The sequence below is a fragment of the Peromyscus leucopus genome, chromosome 7 (assembly GCF_004664715.2).
Source record: "Peromyscus leucopus breed LL Stock chromosome 7, UCI_PerLeu_2.1, whole genome shotgun sequence".
NCBI classification, from domain to species: domain Eukaryota; kingdom Metazoa; phylum Chordata; class Mammalia; order Rodentia; family Cricetidae; genus Peromyscus; species Peromyscus leucopus.
In genome coordinates, this window is record NC_051069.1 from 13,633,123 (window position 1) to 13,660,398 (window position 27,276).

The 27,276-nt window shown below is 40.9% G+C and overlaps 1 protein-coding gene across 1 annotated transcript in view; it reads left to right on the forward strand.

Annotated features, from left to right (window-relative positions):
* The first annotated feature begins 10,988 nt into the window (after window positions 1-10,988).
* Window positions 10,989-27,276, forward strand: part of Bbs4 (Bardet-Biedl syndrome 4) — a 38,990-nt gene continuing 22,702 nt past the window's right edge. Inside the window, exons 1-3 of the mRNA XM_028892520.2 lie at window positions 10,989-12,614; window positions 24,874-24,916; window positions 25,956-26,035. Coding sequence (XP_028748353.1) covers window positions 12,357-12,614; window positions 24,874-24,916; window positions 25,956-26,035 — 381 coding nt within the window. The 5' untranslated portion in view covers window positions 10,989-12,356. The remainder of the gene's footprint in view (window positions 12,615-24,873; window positions 24,917-25,955; window positions 26,036-27,276) is intronic.

Sequence of the window (27,276 nt, forward strand, 5' to 3'; positions counted from 1 at the left end):
GCTTCTCAACAATGCATCCATGGGGGATTCAGGGGTCTCAAACTCAAATGCATACTAAGTTAGGTAAATAGGGATCGATTACTCCCATTAGAGCTGGATTCTAAGAAAGTACTGTCAGATCACTAAATGTTAAACCTTGAGTTCATAGTGTGTCCATACTTGTCTGATTCCATATATTCTATTATATTGCTTTTAAAAAAAAAAGGAATATTGTGGGAATCAAAGAATGGGTAAAATAAAGCCTAGTTACAAATCTTAAGAAATACTTAATTTAGGTCTCTTGTGTTTTGATTAGTTACTTTTCTATTGTGACAAAACACCATGACAAAGGCAACATATAAAAGAAAGTTTTTAATTGGACTTACAGTTTCAGATGGTTAGAGTCATGGTGGCTGAGCGTTCACATCTTGATCCTCAAGTAGGCAGAGAGAGCACACTGGGAATGATGCCATGAGATTTTTGAAATCGAGAAGCCTGCCCCCATGACATACCCCCTCAAGGCCACACCTTCTAATCCTTCCCAAACAGTTCTATCCACTTGGGACTAAGTATTGAAATATGAGCCTATATGAACCATTATCATCTAAATCACCACAGTTACCTTCCTCTTTTGATAAAAATAAAATTTAGTGAAAATGGATAATTACCCCCACTCCCATTAGCAAGGGGTAGAATTAAGTTCCTTTAATACAGTGTTGGGCACTGCAGGTTCAACAGTCAACCAAAGGGGTCTGTCAATTTGTGTGAAGCTGTTAACCTAGGCTGTCTGTGCAAATGGGTTGTTCTGTAACCCAGCCTGTTACCAGGTGGGGCTATATTTGGCCACTTTACACTATTCAGTTTTACCAATGTATCTGCTGGGACTTAAGACTTCTAACAATATTAAGTTATTCTAGGAACTCGGTGGCAAATTCGTTTGATTGTTCTACTCAGAACAGGTTGCTTTTGTTGAAGACCTCAGATAAACCAAGCATTTCCTCATGTTTAGGAGCCACCCTATTTTAAGGAGTGAAGAAGGGCCTTATATCTTCAGACCATTCAAAGATGGCCAATCTTTTTTTTTTTTTTGGTTTTTCGAGACAGGGTTTCTCTGTGTAGCTTTGCGCCTTTCCTGGAACTCGCTTTGGAGACCAGGCTGGCCTCGAACTCACAGAGATCCGCCTGGCTCTGCCTCCCGAGTGCTGGGATTAAAGGCGTGCGCCACCACCGCCCGGCCAAAGATGGCCAATCTTGACATGATGGAATTGGCTCTAGATGCATAAAGTAATGTTTCCTGAGGATTACTTTGTGCCTTAACTAGCACCTGTAAAGCCCTCCTCCCTGACTACACCTGTGTGAAAGTTGGGTGGGTCATTAACTTTGCAAGCTACCTACTGTCTGATGGAGAAGTCAAGTAAATAAGATTTCTGTATACAAAATCAAACAGTGCAATACTAGTGACTTCACACGAATAGCTGTTTGAATCTTACACCATGGGGACCCAGCTCTCTGGAAGAGGTGGATCAGACAGGGATTCAGGAATTTATATCCTAAAACTTGAAGGGACCCTATCCAAAAACAATGTAGCTTGCTCTTAAAGGGAGAACTCTGCTACTCCTGTTGGTATCATTTCCTTGGAGTGTAGTATAAAATGATGATCTGCACTTATAGATGACCTTTTGTGGGCTTACTTGGGCAGGAGACATTCTAATGGGATGCTCTGAAGTTGTTAACTACATTCACTCTCAAGTTATTTATAACTTAATTGCTGGTATTCCTGGTATGAAAGAAGATGTTTGCTTATTAATAAATTCCTATCACATATCTTGGCTTGTGGTTCATTTCTACCTATATAAGACAAATGCTAGAATTTTCTAACAGGAAAGTATGACCTATGTATTCACTTGATTTGGAAAAGATGTACTTTCAAATTTTTATTCAGTGTGAGACAGGATCTTGCTAAAATTTATAAAGGTCCAGACTGGCCTTTAAGTTGCAACCCTCTTGGTGCTGGGATTTTAGGTGTGTGCCACTATGTATGCCCTTTCTAGGGAATGACTTGGAATACTGTAAAGGTCATTGTAGATGTAACCAACTGTCTTATTAAATAAGAAACACAGAACCAATGCAAAGAAGAAAGCCAAGAGGTCAGAGCTAAGAGCTAAAACCTTACCCTTCCTCCTGCGGTGGTCCTACCTCTCCGAACCAGAACTACTTCCTGTGTATCTGTCTTTTTATAGTGTTTCTGTTCTGCCTTCTCATTGGTTGTAAACCCAAACACATGACCACCTCACCACAGCCTGTCTGCATAGACCTCCAGGTTTTCTATTGATTGGTATTGAGATTAAAGGCATGTGTATCCAATACTGGCTGTATCCCTGAACACACAGAGACTTACCTAGCTCTGCCTACCAAGTGCTGGGATTACAAGCGTACGCCACCACTGTCCTGTTTTCCCATGGCTTGCTAATAGCTCTGACCCACCGGGTAACTTTATTTATTAACATACAAATAACATTTGAATACAAATAAAATATCACCATAAATTATATAAAGGTCCAGACTGGCCTTTAAGTTGCAACCCTCTTGGTGCTGGGATTTTAGGTGTGTACCACTATCTATGCCCTTCCTAGGGAATGACTTGGAATACTGTAAAGGTCATGACAGTAAACACCAGAGAATATGCCTCGAGAAGAGTGGTGATAGCGTTCTTTATGCCCTGTCTCTCCCAAATTTTGTTTTCATTATTTTGACAAGCATGCAATAAAGTCAACAAAATATGTACTTTAAAAGATCTCCGGCCGGACGGTGGTGGCGCACGCCTTTAATCCCAGCACTTGGGAGGCAGAGCCAGGCGGATCTCTGTGAGTTCAAGGCCAGCCTGGTCTCCAAAGAGAGTTCCAGGAAAGGCGCAAAGCTACACAGAGAAACCCTGTTTCAAAAAATAAATAAATAAATAGAAAGAAACAAAAGATCTCCATGATATATTGTAAAAATCAAATGAGTAAAGTCAGTGCCTAACAGTTACCAAATGTTGGCACACTAATTCATGTAATCAGATAGCTGGTTCCATGAAATTGTTTCACAGATTGCAAATGTTGTTTCTTTAAAGGACGTGTGTGTGTCTCTAAGATAAATTTCATAATCTAGGGTTTTGCCCTGAGCAGACAAGAGCCCACAAATTATACTGAAGAAAACAGACTTGGAAACACATGCTCCTGGAATAGGAATTCCATATTCATCGTGTGTTTAATTGGTCATACTGTGCACATCTTACATTTAGTTGGATATTTTAAGAACTGTGTATGCCTGTGTAATAACCCAAAAATGATGGAACTCTCTTTAACGCCGTCTTTGAGGCCCCTTTCCAGTGCCTACTTGTTGGTTTCAATCACTTAAGGTCAGTGTGCTCACTTTTGAACTTCATATAAATGGGTCATATGTACTCTTGGGTGGCTAATTCATAATGCCTTAAAGATTCTCCATATTATAGATTCGATCATTCTGTAGGCTGAACAGTAAAACATCCTATACATAATACCAGTTTATCCAGTTTCCTACCAATAACTCTTGTTTCCTATTTGGGGCTATATGAGTTTTTAATTTTTTTTAATTGTGTATAGGTATTTGCCTGAATATAGGTCTGTGTCTTTGGAAGGCACTGTATCCCTTAGAAATGGAGTTAGATGTTTGTGAGCCATCATGTAGATGCCGGGTCCTCTTTCAAGAGCTGCCAGTACTCTTAACCAGCCATCTCTCCAGCCCATACAATGTTTTTAGATACATTTTTTCTCCTGACCTAACAGTCAGATTTGTTGGGTCACATGGTTACCTTATGTTTAAGGCCATAAACTGTCCTATACAAAGCATGCATCATTTTATATGCCTATGAATGATATATCCAATCTCTAGTTTATCCATATCTAAACATTTCCTGTTGTCAGTGGTTGGTTTTTGAGACAGGAGTTTGTGTAGCTCAGGCATGACTTGAATTTAAGAAGCTCCTGCCTCAGCCTCCTAAACACTATGATTATAGACATGCACCACATCTAGCTCTATCAGTGTTTACTTTTTATACTAGCAATCTTAGCAGGTAGGAAATAACTGATTTTAATTTATGTTATTTTCCCTTGGTGGTATAAACATACTCTGTTTTGGTTAAGTGCTTGCTTAGCATGTATAAAATACCTAGCAATGGAAGTTGTGACAGTTATTTTGCATTACTGGGAAATTACATGCTAGGCCTACTTTTTATTTCATTTTATTTTGACACAGGGTCTTGTTGTTTTGCCCAGGCTAGCTTTAAATTCCTGGGCTCAAATGATCCTCCTGCCTCAGCCCCTGATATTTCTAGGACTGCAGTGTCTGTGCTATTGGTGTTCAGCTTGTAATTTTGTATTTTGACTTACATAAATTCTGTGTTTTATGATTTAATAAGTTCAGTATCATAAGCAGTATGTTTCCTGCTGGAAATTTATGATCCATCTCAAGTTAGTTGTTTAAACATTTATGGCATTTTACATTTAGGTGACCTAATATTTCAAAGTTGATTTCTGTTAACAGAATCACATTTTGTTTCAACATGGATATTCAGTTCCAGCAGCTTATTTAAAGGATTTTTCTATCCCCCCCCCCCCCCCCCCCCCCCATTAGCTCTAGGTTGGCACTTAGGTTGAAAATCAGGTAGAAAATCTTGATGGGTTGCTTTGAAATCAGGTCAGTTTAGGAAGAGTTAATATTTTATTAGGGATGAGTTAATCTCTGTCCATAAACATGGTACATATTTTGCCATTTATGTTTTTTGTTTACTTTTTTTTTTTTGCTTGCGTTTTGAGGTAGGCTCTCAAGTAGCCCATAATAACCTTGAACGTCTTATATATAACTAGGAATGATTTTACCTCAAGTACTGGGGTTGCAGGCATGTGCCCCCATGCTTAGCTATTTAGAGTTTCTTATTTTTATATTTTTTTATTTTATTTTTTTCCTAGTAGTACTTTGTAGTTTCCCTTAGCTTTTTCCCTTGGGTATGTGTGTGTGTGTGTGTGTGTGTGTGTGTGTGTGTGTGTGTGTGTGTGTGTGTGTGTGTGTATACATATATATGTTTGTTTTTTTAGACAGGGTCTCATGCTTGTGGCACAAGGCTGTCCTTGAACTCAGATTTTTCTGCCTCAACCATTTGAGTACTGTTGTTATCGATGTGAGTGACCATGTCAGGCTGATACTTTTTAAAAAATATTTTAAAATGTCATTTCTATTTTTGCTCTTATAAAGAAATAAAATTGATCTTACATATTGATCTTGAAGCCCACTTAATAAACCTATTCTAGAAATAGCTCTGTGGGTTTCATATATGCAAAATCATTTCTGCAAATGATGTTTTTACTTTTTTTTTGTTTTTTTTTTTTCCCATTTTTATTTTGTCTGTGTGGAGGTCAGAGAACAATGTTCTTATCTTCCACCTTGCTGAGGTGGGCTTTAGTGTTTCTGATGCTGCCTGGCTTACTCCATGCAGGATAACCCACACCTCTTAACTTTTTACATGGGAATTGAACTCAGGTTGTCGGGTTTGTGCAGCTAGTAGCTTTATCTTCTGGACAACCTCCATGTCTCCCTTTTGTATTGCTTAGCGTTTTGTCTTGCCCTTCCATCCTGGTGACAAAATCTAGTATAGTGCTAGAAAAATGTAACAGTGACATTCTGGTTCTGTTCTCAGCATTAGAAAGTAAAGATATCATGGTTTTTTATTAAGTGTGATATGTAGTGGTAAGGTTTTTTTTTTAAATATATGCATCTTACAAACCTGTGGGAGTTCATTTATATTCCCATTTTACTAAGCATTTTTAATAGGAAGCATTGCTAAATTTTATCAGATGCCTTTTCTGATTCTGTTAGAAGTGTCATAAGAGTTTCTCAGAGGGAAGAGTTAACATGCTATACAGTGGGCTAAATTCAGTTCAAAGACTAAACCCTTGAGCTATTTTTAAATGGCTAGGCTGCAGGCTATACTCTAGTTACTGTCCAACCTGCTGCCTGCCTATCTGCAGGCAAGTATAAACTTATCTATTTAAAAGCCGGGGGTGGGGGGGTGGGCGGGGAGGGGGAGGAAGATGGCTCAGCAGGTAAAGATGATTACTGCTGAATCTGATGGCCTGAGTTCCATCCCCAAGCCCCACATGGTAGGAAAGAACCAATTTCTGCAAGTTGTCCTTTCTCATCCATACACACACACCATGGCACCAGCTTCCTCTAACAAGTTAAATGTAATGTTTAAAAATGGAAGGGGAAAGGTTTAGGAAGGGAAGAAGAAGAAGAGCCAGAGATACATGCTGTAAAGCTTAAAGTCCTCTTGCTTGGAATCCGGGCGGTGGTGGCACACACATTTGATCCCAGCACTCGGGAGGCAGAGGCAGGTGGATCTCTGAGTTTGAGGCCAGCCTGGTCTACAGAGTGAGTTCCAGGACAGGCAAAGCTACACAGAGAAACCCTGTCTTGAAAAAACAAAAGTACTCTTGTTCCCTCTCATCCAACACTAACCCTGTCCAAGTACACGGTATATGGTGATAGGAAGATACATTGAACTTAAAAATATGGTAGCTAATTAATGGTTATTGAACACTTAGATGTGATTAGTGTAAATGGATTTTTACTTTTAGTGAATTTAAATTTAAATAACCTAATATGTTCTGTATGGGACTGATTAGAACTAGAAATCACATATATATGTGTGCCAGAAATGGTACTTTTATAAGTTATGCTTTATATGCTTTTTATATATAAACTTTAGAGTACATAATATTCTTCATAGTTTCCAGTCAATCTAAGGTTTTATCTGATATAATTTCTCAAGTCTGAATGCCAGGGATTGAACCACACTAGGCTGCTCTATCGCTGAGTTCTATCTCCAGCCCTCCACTATCATTTCTCCAGAAATGACTTCTCTGACTTCTCATTGGTTTTAGAATATATTTTCCTTTTTCTTTGTGAGGGCTGTTTTATTTGGATACAGAACTGTTACATTCTGTTTGGGATAGGGTCTCTTGTCGCCCAGGTCGGCCTCAGATTTGCTGTGTAGCTAAGGATAACCTTGAACTTCTGATCCTCCTGTCCCCACCTCCCAAGTGATTCCTGCTTGGTATAGAATTCTTATTCCATGCTGACGTTTTATTCTGTCAGGACTTTAATTGTACCGTACTCTTGGGTGTTTTGATCATTTCAAGTTTCCACTGCCTGTGATACCCCTCCTCCCATGGTTACATTTTACTGTAGGTAGGGTTTTTTTTTTTTTTTTTTTTTTTTTTTTTTTTTTTTTTTTTTTTTTTTTAGCAAGTTGCCTGTGATACATCTAGGTCAGTTTTCTTTTTCAAAAAAAAAAAAAAAAAGATTTTATTATTTTAAGATTATGTGTGTATAAATGTACCTGCATGTGGGTATGTGCTCATGAGGGCAGGTGCTAGAGGAAGCCAGAAGCATCAGATCCCTAGAACTGTAGTTACAGGTGGTTGTAAACTGCCTGACATGGGTGCTGGGAACTGACTTGGGTCCTCTGCAGGAGCAGTAACGACTCTGATGACCCATATCTCAGGCCCATTTTCGTTTATATAGAGATTACTGAACTTTTCAAATCAGTGTTGATTTCTTTCATTAAATTTGGGTAATTCACATATTTCTCATGTCCAGTCTGTCTCCTGAGATTACTGCTGTATGTAGATGTCTCTGCTATTATCCTCTAGATTTCATACAACCCCCTCCCCCCACATACCTCTTGTTTTCAATGTGCATGCTTTTCATTGAACTTTAAGTTCTCTGGCTTTCTGATGCTAATCTATTAAAACTATCTGATGAGCTCTTCATTTCTCTTATTTGTATTTGTTTATTTTGTATCTAGCCTTCCATTATACTTGTACAGTAACCATTTACTGCCAGTATGTCCCTTTATAGCCCTGGCTGTCCTGGAACTCACTCTGTAGACCAGGCGACCTCAAATTCAGAGATCCACCTACCCGTCTCTGCCTCCTGAGTGCTGGGATTAAAGGCATGTATCACCATTGTCCAGCTTGTCCCACTTTAAAAAAAGATTTCTTACAATTATTTTATGTGTATGCGTGCTTTGCTTGCACGTATGTCTGTGCACAACATACATGTCTGGTGATCAAGGACGCGATGAGCCTCCGTATGGGTGTTGGGAATTGAACCTGCGTCATTTGTGAGAACAAGTGCTCTTAACTACTGAGCCAGCTCTCCAGCCCTAAAATTGTTTTGAGATTTATATATTTTACGTGTTATGAGTGTTTTGCTCACACTAATGTCCTTGCACCACGTATGTGTCTGGTGCTTGTGGTGGTCAGAAGAGGATCCCCTGGAACTGGAATTGTGAACAGTTGTGGGCCACCATGTGGGTGCTAGGAACCAACCCTGTGTCCTCTGCAAGAATAAGAGCTCTGGGCCAGGCAGTGGTGGCACACGCCTTTAATCCCACCTCTTGGGAGACAGAGGCAGGTAGATCTCTGTGAGGCCAGCCTGGTCAACAGATCGAGTTCCAGGATAGCCAAGGCTACCAAAGAAACCCTATCTCAACAAACAAAAATATCAAAACAAAAATGAGTGTTCTTAACCACTAAGCCATGTCTCTAGCATCTTTTTTGTTTTTAAAGAATTTATTATTTTTATTTTATGTGTTTGTATATGAAGGACTATTTATATGTGCACCACAGAAGCTGGAAGGGGTGTCAGATCCCATGTAACTGGAGTTACAGGCAGTTGAGAGTTACCTGATGTGGGTGCTGGGAACCGAATTCCAGTTCTCTGCAAGAGTGACAAGGGCTGTTAACTGATGAGCCATCTCTCCAGGCCTGGGATTTTTTTTTTAATTCACAAATGGAAACATACCATATTTTCTTCACCTTTCCCCCATATAATCTACACCTGCTTTTTTTCTTTTACATCTTTGGGAATTTTTACAAGCTGGATAATACATCTTACAGTAGCATCTTGCCTTGATTCATTTAAACTATCCTTGGTGCTGGACATTTGGATGTGTCTAGTATTTTTTTTTTTTTTTCTGAGAAGCAAAGCACTGTTTATGCTTGCAGTGCTTTGCCTCCCAACGTTCTCCACTAATTACTGTTATTTGTACTATCATGAATAGGAAACAGTTCCTGAAGGACTTTGAAAATAGGAACACCTAGTGTTCTTTTCACGTGGTGTTTTCCTACTGTATTGACTGTATTCTTGGCATTAATGGTGTTGGTCCTGTGAGGACTGGATACTTCTAAAGAGGCCTGATATGCTAGAGTTGCCCAGCAGGAGGCATCAGAACAAAGTTGGCTGGGGACCTTAAATTCCAGAAATTAATAAATACTAAATGGATATTTATTAATAAATTAATAAAATACTAAAAATGGAGAAATGCAGCTGCAGCTTCTTTAAACTTACACTGGAGAGATGGAAGTTGTGCTTAATGCCTCTCCTGCCACCTACCCTGCAACCATAAAACCCAAACAACAGCCCTGGCTGACTCGGACACAGCTGCATGATCTGACAATCTGATATGCAGGGCCACCTTAATGGGAGTTTGCTAAGGGAAATGAAGATGTGCATGTGACCACACAACATGCCCTATGGAATCTCTAGGGTTTTTCTTTGAGGACATTCTGATTATCTAATAGAAACACACTAAGTTTGATGAATGAAATTTGAGAAACTAATGACCTTTTTTATGAAAACAGTAGCTCTTGCAATAAAAATTAAAAAAATAAAATAAAAACAAAACAAGGATGCTCTACCTTCCTTCTAAGGCCTGGGGTCAGAGATGGGTAAGATGTGTCAGCGGGTAACAATGCTTTCTGCCAAGCCCGATGGCCTGAATTCCATCCTCACGACTGACAGTGGAGAGAACTGACTTCCATAAATTGTTCTCTGACCTCTACATATGTGCCATAGTATATGCATCCCTCTTCGTGATAAATAAATGTAAATTTAAAACATAATAAAGGCCTCTGCATATTAAAATATTTTCCTCACAGGGTCCCTTCCAAGGAGGTTTATATATTGGGAAACAAGATCATTAACTTTCTACTAACATCATCCTTAATGCACTCCATCTTAGTACTGGCTGAACAATTCACCTAATTTGTTTTTTTGTTTTTCCAGATAGGGTTTCTTTGTATAGTTTTGGCTGCACCTAATTTGTTTCTGAGATTAGAAATCTGGCAGTATTCCTTTGACATGCATCTCTCTCTTTCCAAAAGTAATTTCTATGACCCTGATCCTACATTTACTCTAGCTACTTCCTACATTTCTTTAAGGTCTTCTTAGATATAGACTAGCCTATCTTGGATGATCCTCCTGCCTCTGCCTCCTAAATGCTGGGGTTACAAACATGTGCCACTGTAACCAGCTTGTTTGTTTTGGAGATAAGGTCTTAACATATAGCCAAGCCTAGACTGGAGCTCACATGTAGTCCACAGTAGCCTCAAATTCATGTCAATCCTTCTGTTTTCAGCCTCCTGAGTGCTAGCATTGTTGAGCCTCTTTTTCCTCCTCTTTACTTTTATTTATTTACTTACTATATTTTGGGGGAGTGTTTCATGTAGCCAGGCAGGCTGACCTGGAACTCACTATGTGATTAAGGCTGTTCATGAATTTCTGGTCTTTCTGCAGCCTCTCAAGTGCCAGAGTTATAGGTATGCACCACCACCTGCTCTTTTTTTTTTTTTGCCACCTCTTTTGTCCAAGCAAACAAATCTAAGTTTATCAATTCTTGATTTTTTTTTTTTTTTGAAATAGGGTCTCACTATTTAGCCCTGGGTATTCTGGAACTCCCTATTGTAGACCAGGCTGGCCTCAAACTCACAAAGATCCACTCGCCTCTACCTCCCAAAGTGCTGGGATTAAATGCTTGCCATGCACCCTGCTAATTCTTGGCATCCTTTTTTGGTTTTTCAAGACAGGGTTTCTCTGTGTAGCTTTGTACCTTTCCTGGGCCTCGCTCTGTAGCCCAGGCTGGCCTCGAACTCACAAAGGTTCGCCTGCCTCTGCCTCCCGAGTGCTGGGATTAAAGGCGTGCACCACCACTGCCCAGCAATTCTTGGCATTCTTAATTCATTCTCCACTCAGTAGTTAAGAAGAACTCTTTAACTGTTCGTTCTTATCAAGCCATTCCTTGCTCAGAAGTCTCTAGTGCCTTCCCACTGCTTTTTATAACAGCCTCCCTCATATGGCCTTGGTGGGTCTACACCACTCGACTGTACAACCTTCTCAACCATGGGAATCAATGCTTCCTCAGTTTTTTCTTTTCTAGCCATACTGTCCTTTTTTGTGCTGCAAACTAGCCATGCTTCTTTCATCCTCAGGGTCTCGGCACAATTTCTTCCTCTGCCTTAGAATTCTTCCCTGGTCTGCACGCTCCCTCAGCCTGTTTCCTCCAGCTATTAATGCCTTATTCTTTAGATGTAATTTAAAATATCTCTTACCTAGAAAAAGCTTGCCTTGCTACTCTAGGTTGAAACCCCTGGTTATTTCTATTGTTTTACATTTCTCCTTCTTAGCAGTTATCACAATCTGAATGCTCTGTGGTACGTTTCATTAATTTTATCTTTATTACTGGCATAGATAATACGTCCATATAGTGTAAAATTAAAGTTGTAAAAAGTCTACCTCTGTTCTTTGCATCCCTGCTACCCGGTTCTTTTCTTTAGAGTAACCACTTTTAGTATCTGAATATCCTTCCAGAAATATTTTCTAATAAAGAACTGTGTACATATTATTCTTTATTTCTGCTTTCTCTTATTAACTTAAGTACTATATTGCAGTTTTGCATGTTGTCATTATCTGTTAGTGTACGTTGGCATTTCTTACCATGTAAATAGTTGGCTCTTTTCATATGCCACATAACATGAACCTCTTATAGTTTATTTAATTTCTACTGTTGGATATTTAGGTTGTTTTTTCAGGCTTTGGTTTATTCCAAACAATGATGCATTGGATACCTTTGTATGTAAAGCCATGTTTCATGTCTATACGTATAGAATAAATTCCTATAATTGAAACAATTGGGTTAAAGGGTATGTGTATTTTTAATTTTGGTAGTTGTTGCTAAGCTGCTCTTATCGGAAGCTTAACCAATTCGTTTCCACTGATGATGAAGAAAGCATGTTTTCTTCACAAATATGTCAGTGAAAATTTTTGTTAACATAAGAGGTAGATCAAATCTCTTGGAAATATAAGTTTGCATTATTTCTCTTGCTGGCAGTTTTATTTTCGTATGTTTAGGCGCTACTTGTATTTATTGAGTGAACTGTTTCTTCATAAACTTCGCTTCGTTATCTAATATCGGACTGACATGCTACACTCTAAAGTCGCAGACCGGGGCAGAGATCATGTCTGACCTCCGGCTGCGCGTTCCTTCACCCTTTCCTTCCGAGCTATGCCATCTGTGGCCGCCCCCAACTCTGGAGACTCCACGAGTTTACCAACCTCACGGCCGCTGCCTTCCACTACATCCTTCCTGGCTCCCCGTCTTCCTTCTTCCTTCCCGGACTTACGACTTCCGGTTCTGCTTGCTGTCCGGGAAACGGTTGGCTTCCGGTCGCGCAGCGGTGGGCGGAGCCAAGATGGCTGAGGAGAAACTTAGGATGGTAAGCGCCGAGCATCTCTGAGGAATCGTGGCCGCCTCAGGGCGGGGCCGGGCGGGGCGCCGAGGCCGTGGGGAAGCGACGCGGCCGGTCGCGCTGCCCGCCGGGGTGGGTGTCTGGGCGAGTGCGAGCCCGTGCAGCGCTTGGTCTGTGCTGGGACTGCTCCTCCGCTTGGGCAGAAGAGAGCGTTTTTCACTGGAAGTGGCTGTTTTTCCTACTCTCCAGTTTGTTTGTTTGTTTTGGGGGGTGAGGGGGCGTACTGCACCTTCTCTAGACAGTTTTTGATAATCCATGGGTTAGAAATTTGACAAGACGAAGCCTGGAAGCTCTCATCGCCCCTGCCCATGTTTTCCCTTGTGATTAATGTTTTGGAAATGTGCTGTTTGAGAACTCAACTGTTTAAATTCAGCGCTAGTTAATTCCCCAGAACAGCCTACGTGAATTGAGGCTGACCCAGTAGTAATTGGCTTTTTGCAGCACTGTCCATCTCTCATGCCCTTGCTTGTTTGTGCCGCTCTCGTGTGTACGTAGTATTTGCTATGCTGTTCAGACTGGCTTCGGATTTGCTGCAGCCCTCCAGCCTTAATCTCCCTAGTGCAGGCATTACAGGACTGCGTCATCACTCCCAGCTGAATGGTTTAATTGACTTACAATAATTGTACGTTTATGAGGTACAGGGTGATGATACTTCAGTACATGCGTACTGTGTGTAATGGTCAAATCAGTGTAATTAGCATTCCTATTTTAGCAGTTATTCTTTGCGGGCTTGGAGCCTTTAAATTCCTTTCCCCCCTAGTTCTCTATAGAATATAAATGGTGAAGAGTAGCCATCCTCCTGTGCTGCAGGACATAAGCATTTGCTCCTCTGATCTAGTAGTATTTGGTTCTTATTATTGAACCTTTATCCCTCTCCATCTTCTCTCTTTCCTAACTTCTTGTTCTACTCTGTTTTCCCATGAAATCAACTTTTTTACCCTTCCCAGAGGAGCAAGAATGTGCCTTGGCTTTCTCTGCCTGTCGTATGTTACTTACCTTAATTTTCCCCACACTGCTGCAGATTAGACCTCACTCTTTTTCATGACTAAATGGTATGTGCATACCACAATTTATTTATCCATGTGTTTTTATCCATTGTTGGGCACCGCCATTGATTCTCCACTTGGATACTGTGAACAGTGCTGCAGCAGATGCACAGTGTCTCTTTGATACAATGGATCAGAGGGATGTTTTGTTGTCTTGAGACAGGGTCTTCTCACATCCCAGTGCCATTCTCTTGTCTCAGCACCAAGGTGCTGGGATTATAAGTATATGCCACTGGGCAAGGCCTGATTATTCTATTTTTAGTTTTTTGACCATATTTTTAAAATTTATGTATTTGTATTTTATGTACATTGGTGTTTTGCCTGCATGTATGTCTATGTGAGGATGTCAGATCCCCTGGAACTGGAGCTACAGACAGTTGTGAGCTGCCATGTGAATTGAACCCGGGTCCTCTGGAAGAGCAGCCAGTGCTCTCAACCACTGAGCCATCTCTCCAGCCAACATTAGTTTTTTTTTTTTTTTTTTTTTAAAGAATATGTTCGCTGGGCGGTGGTGGCGCACGCCTTTAATCCCAGCACTCGGGAGGCAGAGCCAGTCGGATCTCTGTGAGTTCGAGGCCAGCCTGGGCTACCAAGTGAGTTCCAGGAAAGGCGCAAAGATACACAGAGAAACCCTGTCTCGAAAAAACAAAAAAAAAAAAAAAAAAAAAAGAATATGTTCACAATTGGATCAAATTTCTAAGAAATCCCAACTATGAAACTTTGTCCCTTACTTTACTGTTGGGTTTCAAACCTTGCCCTGCACTAATAGAATGATTTTAGTTTTTTTATATTGTCTTTTAAAAAACTCCATGGAAAATATAGACTAAGTTAGCTGCCTCTGGTTGACAGTTTTGTAATGCAGTGTTGTTTCATGTAGGGCCCTCTGTTGTTTGCTCTTTATTTGCAGAGTAGTCAGCAGTCTATAATCAGAAAACTCAATACAGAGAAGGAAGCTCAAAGCATAAGATAAAAATTAAAATAGCGTGATTAATGTTACTAGGTTTAAGATATTTGCACCATTGTTGGGGGGTATCTACCAGAGAAGACTGCTTGGACATGGTTTTAAGCCAATAGAAAGTCTTTATTATCTGGCTGGCTGGCAACTGCACTAGGTGTTCAGGTTCCCAGTGTAGCCCCAAGCCTCTCTCAGGTGAGCTTTAAGCACAAAAACCATGTTCTGGGTTGACATACTTCAGTTAACAAGAAGAGTTACAGAAGCAGAACTACAGAAGCCAAAAAGCAAGGTTAGCACATTTAGAGACTTTCCCAGAATGATGACTTTGATGGATTAGGTCTCTGTTTTCATTTTGGCTGGTATTGCTGTCTGTGTGCTGAGCTTTATGGCTTGAATGGTACCTCCATCATGGAGTCAGTTGTGCTAAGGTCTTGGGGCCTACTAAGGTATGGAGGCCTGTTACAATCATAAGGGAAATGTATAATGCACACAATCCTAAATATGAGATATAAATAGTAATATATTACCACAATACTGCAGTACCATACCTTTTTACTTTTTTTGAGACAGGTTCTTAGTATGTGGCCCTGGCTGGCCTGGGGCTTGCTATATAGCCTGGGCTAGTCTTCAAATGACTTGAGATCCGCCTCCCTCTGCCTCCCATGTGTGGTGCTGGGATCAAAGGTGTGCACCACTGCACTCAGCATGTATCTTATTGCTATAGAAGATAAGTATGTAACAGACCTTGAACTTAGTTTCTTTGATAGATTTAACTGTGTGTGTGTGTGTGTGTGTGTGTGTGTGTGTGTGTGTGTATCTCACAACTCTTATGAAACAGAAGTTTTTTTTTTTCCTAAAAACTTCTGTCCAAAGATGGACTTTTATCAATTCTTTCATTTACTGCCACAATCGAAAGGCCATATTTCCAACCGTCATTTTTTTTTAAGGACTTTTATATATTTCATATATGTGGGTATGTTGTTCAAATGCTGTGCATACCAGAAGAGGGCATCTGATCCCATCAGACTGCCATTTGACAATTGTGAGCCACCATGTGGGTGCCGGGAATTGAACTCGGAACCTCTGGAAGAGGAGCCAGTATTCTTAACAGTTGAGCCATCTCTCCAGCCCCGAAACAGAAGTTCTTAATTGTAATTGAATCTGAGCTCTGTTCAATCTTTACTTTCTGTATACTTTAAAAATTTTGCCTTTCTGCTTTTAGTCTTTAGTCCACTCTAACGAATTTTCTTTTTGAATGTTTCCTCTGAGGTCCATTTTATCTAGCATGTTAATATTGATACTTTGGTTCCCTTTTTTTGTATTTTCTTGATACATCTTTTCTATTCTTTGTCTTAACATTTTAATTTTGTAATTATAAAAATAACATACACCTGGCAGCGGTAGAGCATGCCTTTAATCTCAGCACTTGGGAGGCAGAGGCAGGCAGATCTTTGAGTTCAAGGCCAGCTTGGTCTACAAGGTGAGTTCTAGAATAGCAAGGACTAAACAGAGAAACTCTGTCTTGAAAAACAAAACAAACCCTCCAAAAACATGCATTTAGATTTTTAATGTTGTACCATGTTTTTAACATAAAGATGTTAAAAGATGTTTGATTAATTTGGTGTATATGTGTGAATGTGCATTTGTGTGTGCATAGCATAGCACATGTGTGGAAGTCAGAGGACAATCTAAGGGAGTCAGTTCTTCCTCTAACCATATGGGCCCAGGTTTGAACTCAGGTTGGTAGGCTTGGCAGCAGGTGCCTTTACCTGCTGAGTCATCTCACCAGCTCTAAATATTTTTTTTTTTCAGAGCTGAGGACCGAACCCAGGGCCTTGTGCTTGCTAGGCAAGCGCTCTACCACTGAGCTAAATACCCAACCCCGATATTTTTTGTTTGAGGATGAGTTCTTTCTGTGTTTCTTAGATTGGCCTCAAACTTTTTGGCTTAAGTGATCCACCTGTCTCAGCCTCATGAGTAGCTGAAACTATAGACAGTTGCCATTATGCTTTGCTTAGTATTTTTAAAGATCTTTTTTGATTTTTTTTCTCGTGACTGGAGAAATTTGCTTTGCTTTTCTCTTGCTTTTCTTGTCCTTCTGTTCCTCTCATTTTAAGTGTTGGAAGTCATGTACCTGGAGCTGCTGCACAGCCTGTAGTTCACTCCATCAGCATCTCCTCCTTGGAGAGGGACTTTGTGACTCTAGTACCTGCTGAGCTTCCTGAAAAGTTCCTTGTACATTTCCTTAGCTCCTCCAGTCTTGTGGACCTCCTTTCCCTTCAGGAGGGACTGTTGCAGCTTGGAGGAAATAGCTACACAGCACCACACTGCTTCTGCCAGCTCTGACATTCTTCTCTGTTACTTTGGAGTGTGCTATTGATTATTTTCCTCCATTTTTGGTTTGAACATTGGGCTTTTGGGTTACTATGTTATAGCAACAGTCATTTATTCTCAGAAGCTTGACAAGGTTATGAGTTTTACACCTTCCATGGCCAAATAGAGACAACAGCAGCAGTAATCTGTGGGCTTAAGAACAAATGTCTAGAAGGCAGTTTAACAGGCATATCACATTTATCTAATAGGATCAGAACAGTTGCTTCCCCACTGGAGCCTCTGACCTCAACAGCCATAGGTCTTTGTCTTAGCTTATAGTACCAGGCAGACGTTTCCTCCAGTGAGGCCATTCTTCAGTCCAGTCAGAAAGTAACTGCTGACCCTAGTGGCTACATCTTGCCTGGCATGTTGGTAGTGGAGCTTGCAGGTCCATAGCGGAGCAGGACTGTGAGCAGTAGTCATCCCCACACCCCCACCAGCCTGCATATTGCTTTTTGACATTTGGAAAGCCAGCCAGCAATGCTGGAGCTCCCAGCCCAACCCAACCTGATACCTCCATGTCCTCCAACTGAAGTGTGTGGTGTTTTAAGCAGTAGAGTCCTCCCTGTCTAGTTCTGGCTTGCCTCCAACAGCAGTAGCAGTAGCCTGTATTGTTCTGGAGGCCTTAGGGGCCTCCTTAGCCAATAACTCATGGGAAGTAGCCCACCTTTTATACTAGATTTTTACCCAACTACCTTAATGTCTCCTGAGTGCCCTTTCCCACCCATGCCTGCTTTTATTCAGATTTCCCAACTGCTGTTGTTACTGTCTTTCCAGATGCCTTTTGAAATCTGTAAGACTCGCAACACCTAATAATATATAACAAAAGCTTTTCTTTTGCATGTAGTTGTGTGCATGCTGTGTGTATGTATGTTTCCGTATGTGTGGGCTTATGTCTATGGTGGGTGAGTGTGCACATGTATTGAGGCAGGGTCTCTCATTTGAACCCAGATTCTGCCAATCAGCTAGGATCTTGTTTCTGCCTGCCATACCTACCCAATTTCTGTGTGGATCTGGGGATCTGTATTCCAGTTTTTACATTTGCAGGGCAAGCATTTTCTTCATGAGGCTTCTCCCAGCTCTAATGAAAACTTTCTATAGAGGGTGGGTAGAATCACTAAAAGCCCATTGCTGTCTGCTGCAGGCAAGTACCAGATGGTCTTGGGTGGCTAAGGAGACACTGAAAATGAAATGTTAGTAAGGTTCAACATGGCAGGAAAGCTCTCATCGCTTGTTGGGTGTGACAGTTGCACGGGTGGCCAATAACCCACAGTCATCTCTGTGAGCACCCTGAGTGCTGATGTGCGCCTTCTGACCTCTGAGTGCTGATGTGCGCCTTCTGACCTCTGAGTGCTGATGTGCGCCTTCTGACCTCTGATGACTTTGGCTGGGGCTGACCTGTGCTGGTTAGCTTGGTTCTTGCCCAAGGGGAAGCAGGGCTGCAGTTTATCCTGCTGTGCTGCTGTTGGAGCTGCCCGATTCCAGCAGGCTCTGGGCCAGTATGGTGGCACTTACCTTCCCATTACTAGACTGTTGAAAGGATCCTGGTCTGCATGAACCAGGTCCACTTGCAGTGTATTTTCTTGCAGGGGAGAAATGGACACCACATACTCTGGAGAAATAGCTGTCTACTTCTGGAACAAACAATCTTTTTACTTCCACTTTTTTTTTAAGCCATTGATGCATTCTGTGAATTTTTGCTTGGGCTTTAAAGTTCCCCAGAAGTTCACTGGTACCACTTTTTTTTTTTTTTTGTTAATTTTTTCACTAACAACTCTTGTTCAATACAAGTCTTGCCACATCTGCCTTCTTACTTATGTCCTGGACAGAACCCATTCTCTCTTTGTTTTTCTCTCATCCCCATTTGAATGCTTTAGCATCTTACAAACTAAATTTATGTATATGCCTATTAAGTTATGTCTTCCAGGGCCTCTCCTACCTCATTAAGATCTTGTCTAACCATGGGATTCAATAAAACCACTAAAGCCCCATGCCTGTCCTAAGTGCCTGTTGAATGAAGTGTGCATTTTTTAATGGTTTACAGGCTTTGGTCTAAATAGTTCGGCAATGGCTGTCTCTCAAAGGGAAGGCCAAGGATCTGGTTGTTGTTTAGTCCATGAGACTGAATGTCTCAGCAGTCCTAATCTGGTGCTGGAGTCCCAGGGAAATCCTAGAGAGCTTTCAGTTTTCAGTCTGCACTAGAATCCCAAAGAAGTAGGTTCTAGCCCCAGCGAAGGAAAGGCTCATGAACAGGATAGATGAACTTGCCAGTGAGACTGGGGGCAAGCAGGCAAAAAGCACAAGCTTCCTTCTGTGGGTTGTCATCGGAAGGTGTGGCCCAGGTTTAGTGTGGATCTTCGGACCCCAAATGATCTAACCAAGGAAGATTCCTCACAGGTGTGCCCAGCTGCTTAGGTTTTGATCAATTCCAGATGTAGTCAACTCAAAAACCAAGATTAGCCATCATAGTAAGTGTTTATAGAATGTGTGTATAGATGCTGTACATGTGCTATAGCATCCACATAGAGGTAGATGACAACTTTCGGAAATCAGTTCTCTATTTCAAACACTAGGTTCTGGTGATTGAACTCAGGTTGTCAGGCTTGTGAGGCAAAAGTGTTTAGCTGCTGAGCCATCTCACTGGTCCTTCTTTCTTTAAAACTTTTTTATATTTATTTTCTCTCTCTCTCTCTCTCTCTCTCTCTCTCTCTCTCTCTCTCTCTCTGTTTCTCTCTCTCTCTCTCTGTGTGTGTGTGTGTGTGTGTGTGTATACAGTAACACACATGTGGAGGTCAACGGACCTCCTTCTACCATGTGGATCCTGGGGGTTGAACTCAAGTTGTTGGACTTTCTGAGCCATCTTATAGTGCTTTGGGGCCCAGTAGACTGGGCATTAAACCTGCCTTTCTCATGCCTAATCCCTCGGGAATGTCTGTCCCTCTGTTGTCTTCCAGAAGCCTCAACTTGTAATAACCAAGTGTTCCGAATGACTTATGTGAGCCAGTCCATCAGAGGCTTTATTTCCCTTGTATTGCCTTAGGTTATGCAGCCTTTGGCTCAAGGAAGGATGGGTAGTTATTTTACTCAGTTTTCTGCTTGCATGGCATTTGGACTGATTATGTCCACCTCCATGTCTATAGTCTCAGGCTACGAGAAACTCTTTCGTTCCCCGTTTAAAAGTCTCCCCCCAGTCCAGGAGTTCATATGCAAAATATTCCCTTATTATCATAGTTTCCTATTAGGGCCATTATTCAGGCCTCTGATTGCACACTGCATCATGGACTTTCCCTTTCCTCTGTCTTAAAGGTCAAATTTGAGGGGCATCTTCTCACTTCTGTGTTCTTCTACACCACAGTTCTTCCTCCCCTGGGTTCCAAGTTCTTGGGTCCTAGATAGAGCACTTCAGATCTGACTTGTATCCTGTCAGCTGTAAGACATGGCAAGGTGGCATCTCCATCCTTGCTTTCCCCGTTTCCTGCCAGATCAGAGGTTGATGTAGTGTAAATGGACAGTTCTCTACCACCTGCTAGTTCTCGAATAACCACTCAGAGGCTTAATATGACTTATAAATGCTCAGCCGGTAGCTCGGGCTTATTACTAACTTGCTCTTACACTTAAATTAACCCCTAATTCTTATCGATGTTTAGCCACGTGGCTTGGTACCATTCCTCAGTATGGCATTCTCATCTTGCTTCCTATGCATCTGGCTGGCGACTCCTGACTCTGCCCTTCCTCCTCCCAGCATTCTTAGTTTGGTCACTCTGCCTATACTTCCTGCCTGGCTACTGGCTAATCAGTGTTTTATTAAACCAATTTGAGTGACAAATCTTTACAGTGTACAAGAAGACTATTTCACAGCAGGACAGCACCTGTGTCTTTTGTTTACATAGGCAAGTTCTTTGGGCCAACAGCCAAGGCCCAGTTGCATTTCTTCTTGCCCACAGTAAAGTCTATACAATAGCTGTTACAGCCTGTTTAAGGTCTCGTCCCATATGCACTACTTTCAGAGACTGCAGTGTATTCTCTAGTACATCAGTGGGTTGGAAATATCCTCAGATGTACATGGTGGTCACCCTTTATTAAGGAAACTTGTCACCCCATATTATATACTATATACTATACCCCATACTGGGATTCCTCCCTAAGGACACTTCAGTCTTAGATGGATGGTGTGACCTTGATCAAATGTCTTACCACCCATTGCAGGACACAGTAACTGCCACTATAGTAAGGAGGCATACTATGCCATTCTAGGTAGGTAAAGATAGCTATGTTAGGGTTAGCCCCACCCCACCCTCAGACAGATCAGCCTTAATTAACATGTCTCCTCACCCATCCTCATAGGGACCATGCAACAACAACTCTTTGGTTCTGTTGGTCCCTCTTTGGGTACCAGTTATGGTTGTGCAATTTTTCTTGGGGCTATATGAAAAAACATTTGTCTTCCCTGGGTAGGGCACTAATAACAAACCAAAGAAATGATTCCCCTTGACTAGTTGGTGAACCAGTGAGTTTGTGTGGGGTTACTTATGGGAGGGAACAAAGGTGACCTAAAGGCAGCTACATAGCAGAAAAGCCCACCTTGTATTGGTGATGCTCCCCAAGCCTAATTCCTGCACAGCCTCAGTAAGTCCCGTCAGACTGTCTCCCAGCATTTATTTACTGCTTTCATGACATTGTGTGTGTGAGCTTTATGAGACAGTAAGTTTCTTCAACTCTTTGAATCTAGTAAGACTCTCTCCTTCCTCCAGGAGGAAGTAGCCACATAGCATCTTCCTTTTGTAAGTACTAAAGACATTTTAGAATGCAGACTTAATTTGTGCATGCTGCAGGTATCATCAGATACTTTACTACCCATTGCCCATTTATTCCACTTTTAGTTTTTAGTTTTGTACTTCTGTCTTGTACATACCACAAACCACACTTTTTGTGTAGCAAGATGCTGAGAATACTCACATGCTTTTATTAATTCATTTGTTCATTTCACTCCTTCATTCTGTGATTGCTTTCTTATTTCCTAATGTAATTTTTTAAATTTTTTTTTTCCTTTGAGGACCGAGATCATTTACTCTCATCACTTATTTCCTAATGCAATTTCTTTCTTCTTCTTCTTCTTCTTCTTCTTCTTCTTCTTCTTCTTCTTCTTCTTCTTCTTCTTCTTCTTCTTCTTCTTTCTTTCTTCTTTCTTCTTTCTTCTTCTTCTTCTTTCTTCTTTCTTCTTTCTTCTTTCTTCTTTCTTCTTTCTTCTTCTTTCTTCTTCTTTCTTCTTTCTTCTTCTTTCTTCTTCCTTCTTCTTCTTCTTTTCTTCCAAGACTGGGTTTCTCTCTAGCTCTGGAGCCTGTCCTGGAACTTGCTCTGTAGACCAGGCTGGCCTTGAACTCACAGAGATCTGCCTGCCTCTGCCTCCAAGTGCTGGGATTAAAGGCGTCCACCACCACTGCCCGGCTGTAATTTCTTTAAAAGTTGCAGAGTCTATAAACTGAACTTTTAAGTCTTTCACATTTGCCTTTTATTATTATCATTACTGTTATTATTTGTGGAACTGTGAATTAAACCGGGACCTCATACCTGCTAGGCATGTACCACTGCATGGCACCCCAACCCTTTAGAATTTGTTGAGCTGAGGTTGGCTTTCAGTGGGAATTACTTAGTATACAGTTTTTTATTACCCTTGCCGTACTTCTTTTTTGTTGCTATTATTGTTTTGTTTTTAGTTTTTGTTTTTGTTTTTTCTTTAACAAAGATTACATGTATGGGGGCTTTACCTGAATATGTGTGAATGTACCATCTGTGTGCCTGATGCCCACGGAGGCCAGAGGAGGGCACTGGATTCCCTGGAACTGGAGCTACAGACTGTTGTGAGCCACTACATGGGTGCTGGGAATTGAACCTGGGTCCTCTGTGAAAATAGTCGGTGTTCTTAACAGCTGAGCCATCATCTCCAGTTCTGTTGTTTTGGTTTTGAAACAGGGTTTGCCTATGTATCCGTGGTCAGCCTTAAACTGGAGACCATCCTTTCTCAGCCTTTCAAGTGATGGGATTATAGGCATGCATCACCATGTTTGGCTTGGTACCTTTCCTCATAATATAGCTGAGTGTGTAGTTTCTTTCGCCAGTTATGGAGATGCAACTAGTTGTCTATGTTGAAGAGGCCGAGGTAGGAGGATCCTGAGTTTTAGGACAGCCTAAGTTACACCTTTTTTAAATTTTTCTTGGGCAGCTAGAAAGATGGCTCAGTGGTTAAGATCATTTGTTGTTCTTGCAGAGGACCCAGGTTCTATTCTCAGGACCCACATGGTGGCTCACAACCATCCATAACTAATTCCAGGGGATCCAATGCCTCTTCTGACCTCTGTGGGCAGCAGACACAGACACAGTACACAGACATGCAGGCAAAATATTCATACACATAAAATAAACAAATATTTTAAAAAGTTTTTACTTCTGAAAAAAATTACAGCCAGTATTTCCCTCCTTATATTAAGGAATATAAATCTTTTTGCTGTTCTTGTTTTTGTTTTGAGACAGGGTCTCACTATATGGCACTGGCTGTCTTAGATTGCTAGTCTCTAATTCTGAGATCCTCCTGGCTCTGCCTTCCTGAGTACTGAGATTATAGGTGTGTGCCACCACAACTGGTCCATATCATGGTGTATAATGTATAAGGGAACTGATAAAAGAAAAAATCCATTTAAAGATTTTCTAATAAGTTGCAGTGTAAATTAGTACATTATCTTCATGTCCAGTATCTTCCTCTATTGCTCTCCACCTTATTTTTTAAGATAGAGTCTCTCACTGCATCTGGAGTTACTGATTTGGCTAGGCTGGCTGGCCAGTGAGCTCCAGGGGTCACTTGATTCTATTTCCCCGGTACACACATGCTTCTCTACTCAGCTTTTACTTGGGTACTGACAGCTGGAACTTGGGTCTTCATACTTGTGCTAAAGGTACTTTACTGACTGAGCTGTCTACCTTCCTTTTATCAAACAGATCATGGGCTGGTGAGATGGCCTAGTGGATAAAAGGGCTTGGTACCGAACCTGACAAGAGTTAGGTCCTTGGAACCCACATTGGTTAAGGGAATGAAAGACTCTTGAAGGATGTCCCCTCTGTGCATGCACATGTGTGTGTATACATATACAAAATGTAAAAAAAAATCGGGGTTGGAGAGATGACTTAGCAATTAAGAGCACTGACTGCTTTTCCAGAGGACCAGGTTTAATTCCCAGCACCCATAAGACAGCTCACAACGGTCTGTAACTCCAGTTCCAGGGGACCTGACACCCTCACACAGAAATACATACAGGCAAAACACCAATGCACATAAAATAAAAATAAATCATTTTAGGGCTGGAGAGATGGCTCAGAGGTTAAGAGCACCGACTGCTCTTCCAGAGGTCCTGAGTTCAATTCCTAGCAACCACATGGTGGCTCACAACCATCTGTAATGAGATCTGGCGCCCTCTCCTGTATACATAATAAATAAATAAATCTTTAAAAAAAATCATTTTAAAAGAATTTCAAACATTTTCTGGTTTGTCTGCTGAGAAGTAGAGCATTAAATATACTTTATGAGGTATCTAACAATTTAGATATTAATATGAGTATATGTTGTACATTGTAATTCTGGTACATTATAAATGCACATATGCATTGTACATTATGAGCAAGTTGGATAGCCAAAGAATAATGTGGTAATTTAAGTCATAATCAGAATGCCTCTTTATACATCTCTTCATTTAATGGATTGAGTACATGACTGGTGAGTTACTGACCATTCTTATTATGTGAATGTGCTTTGAATTAGCAATACATGGGGCTGCTTTAACATGGATAACTTCTTTCATTTCAGAAAACTCAGGTTCCTGAATCTCAAAAACCCAGACCAAAAAAAGGTCTGTATATAATTTCATTGTAATATATGTACATATTTCTTCGTCTCACTGATTCTTTTATATATACCAGAGCTTTGTAAAGTGTGTTGGGAAAAGCAGTAATGGTTCAACTCTTACACAGTATCTGTTTTTATGTTATCCAGATAAGTTTATTATTGACCTGTAATGTACTTAAATGTTATTTGGTTAATATCTGTACACTAATTTTTATTTGTGTAATAAGCATTCAATTCTTGTGTAAATCAGACCTCCTCTAATTTTATGTATATGTCAAATAAGTGTGACATTTAATTTTATTTAAAAACGTTTTATGTTTTTGAGACAGGGTCTTGCTATGTCAGTTTCCTGAGGGAAAAATCCATCCTCTGTTTATCTTTGTTTAAGACTGGCCCAAACTCACTGTGTAGCTCAAACTGGTCTTGAACTTAAAATACTTCTTTCTCAGCCTTCTGAGTAGCTGAGATTTATGAAATTCAGTTGTAATTATGCAAGTATCTGACATAATTACTAGTATTTTTATACCACTTCTGGATATGAGAATCATCCTGCTGTTGCCTCACTTAATAATCAAATGATTGAACTAGTTAAGGTAGTGCTAGTATATGCTGTGACTGTCAGTCCAGAATGTATTTTATCCTTTCTCTAGAGTCAGACCCATGCATCAGTTGACCACAGGCCTAGAAGAGGACTGTGCATCAACCAAGAGTTAGTCCAAGGGTCAGTAATATGGCTCAGTGGGTTAAGGGACCTGCTGCCAACCTGATGATCCAAATTCAATCCCTAGGACCCACATGGTGGAAGGAGAGAATCTACTTCTCCAATATTGTCCTCTGACTTCTGCATGGGTGCTATGGCACATATGTACCCACACATGGAGAGCCGCAAAATAAACTAATATAATTCAGAAAACAAGATACTTACATAAATTTCCAAATTCCATGAAGAACTTAATGTGGTATTGTAATTTCAAATGGTTAGTTTAGACATGAGGACATGCTAATGGAGGAAATGTAACACTGATTACATTGTTTGTTTCCAGCTGTAGAGTTTCCTATTGTGGAGAAACAGAACTGGTTGATCCATCTCCACTATATCCGGAAGGATTATGAAGCATGCAAGGTGAGAGACTGCAACAGTGGAGGGCATCAGAGGCAGACTGGGCAGACACTAGCAGTGTCCGAAGCACAGCATGGCAGTTAATATCTTGAATTTGCACCCCTACCTTCCTGCTTTAAATGTCATTATTTTAATTTAAATAATAGCTTATCTATCTACCTTGACTTGAATCTTGTCTCTTTCAGTGTGTTTCTGTATAGCAAATAGGACCAGGCTCCTTCCTGCTTAAAACTGGTCATGATTTTCCCACTGTACTCAAACCCTTTAGTATGACATTTTTAGTTCTCCTCTTTCTGACCCTCTCTTTTGCCTCAGCTTTTCTTCCACCTCTTGCCAACACACAGTTTGAGACTTTTCACGTTAGGAGGCCTTCCTCAATTCTCTGAGTTGGAATCAGATGCTGTCTTCTGAGCTCCTAAAGTACCAGAGCTGAGCCCATCACAGTCTAGAACCCATGTGATTTGCTCACCAGAGAATTCCTAGTATCTGTAATGGTGTTTAGGAGTCTTCTCATGTTTTTCTAGCTTCACTAGTTAATATTTTAAGTAAGGATTGAGAACATTTTTGTGTCATGAGACAGATAGAAGCTTAATTAGTTAGTTAATTTTGAGATACGGTCTCACTTTGTATCCATGGCTAACCTAGAACTTGCTAAGTAGACTAGGCTGGCCTTGAACTCACAGAGATCCTCCTGCCCTGCCTCCTGAGTGCTGGGCTTAAAGGTGTGTTTGCCTCCATGCCTGGCCAAGACAGCAGTTTAGACTTTAGGGTTACTGTAGTCATCATCTCTTGTATGTCATCATCGGTTTGCTTTTGTTCCTATTTGAAACAGGGTTTCATGTAGCCCAGGTTAGCCTCAAACTCGATAGATAGTAGAAGATGACTTTGATTTCTTGATCTTGTCTCTATGTCCTGAATGCTGGGATTGTAGGCATGTACCACAATGCATGGCTTCTTTTTTAAATTAATGCAAAAACAGAAAACTTACTAAAATTTTTTTAACTTATGTGTTTGGAATGTTTTGCCTACATGTATGTCTGTGCACCACATGCAAGCAGTGCTTGAGGAGGCCAGAAGATAGTGTCAGGTACTAGAGTTATAGTTAGTTGTGAGCTGCCTTGTGGGTGCTGGTAATCGAACCCCAGTCGTTTAGAAGAGCAGCAAATGCTCTTAATGCTGAGCTGTCTTTTCAGCCTTAAAAGAATTCTAAGTGAGGGATGTACAGAAATGTCCCGAGAGCCCTT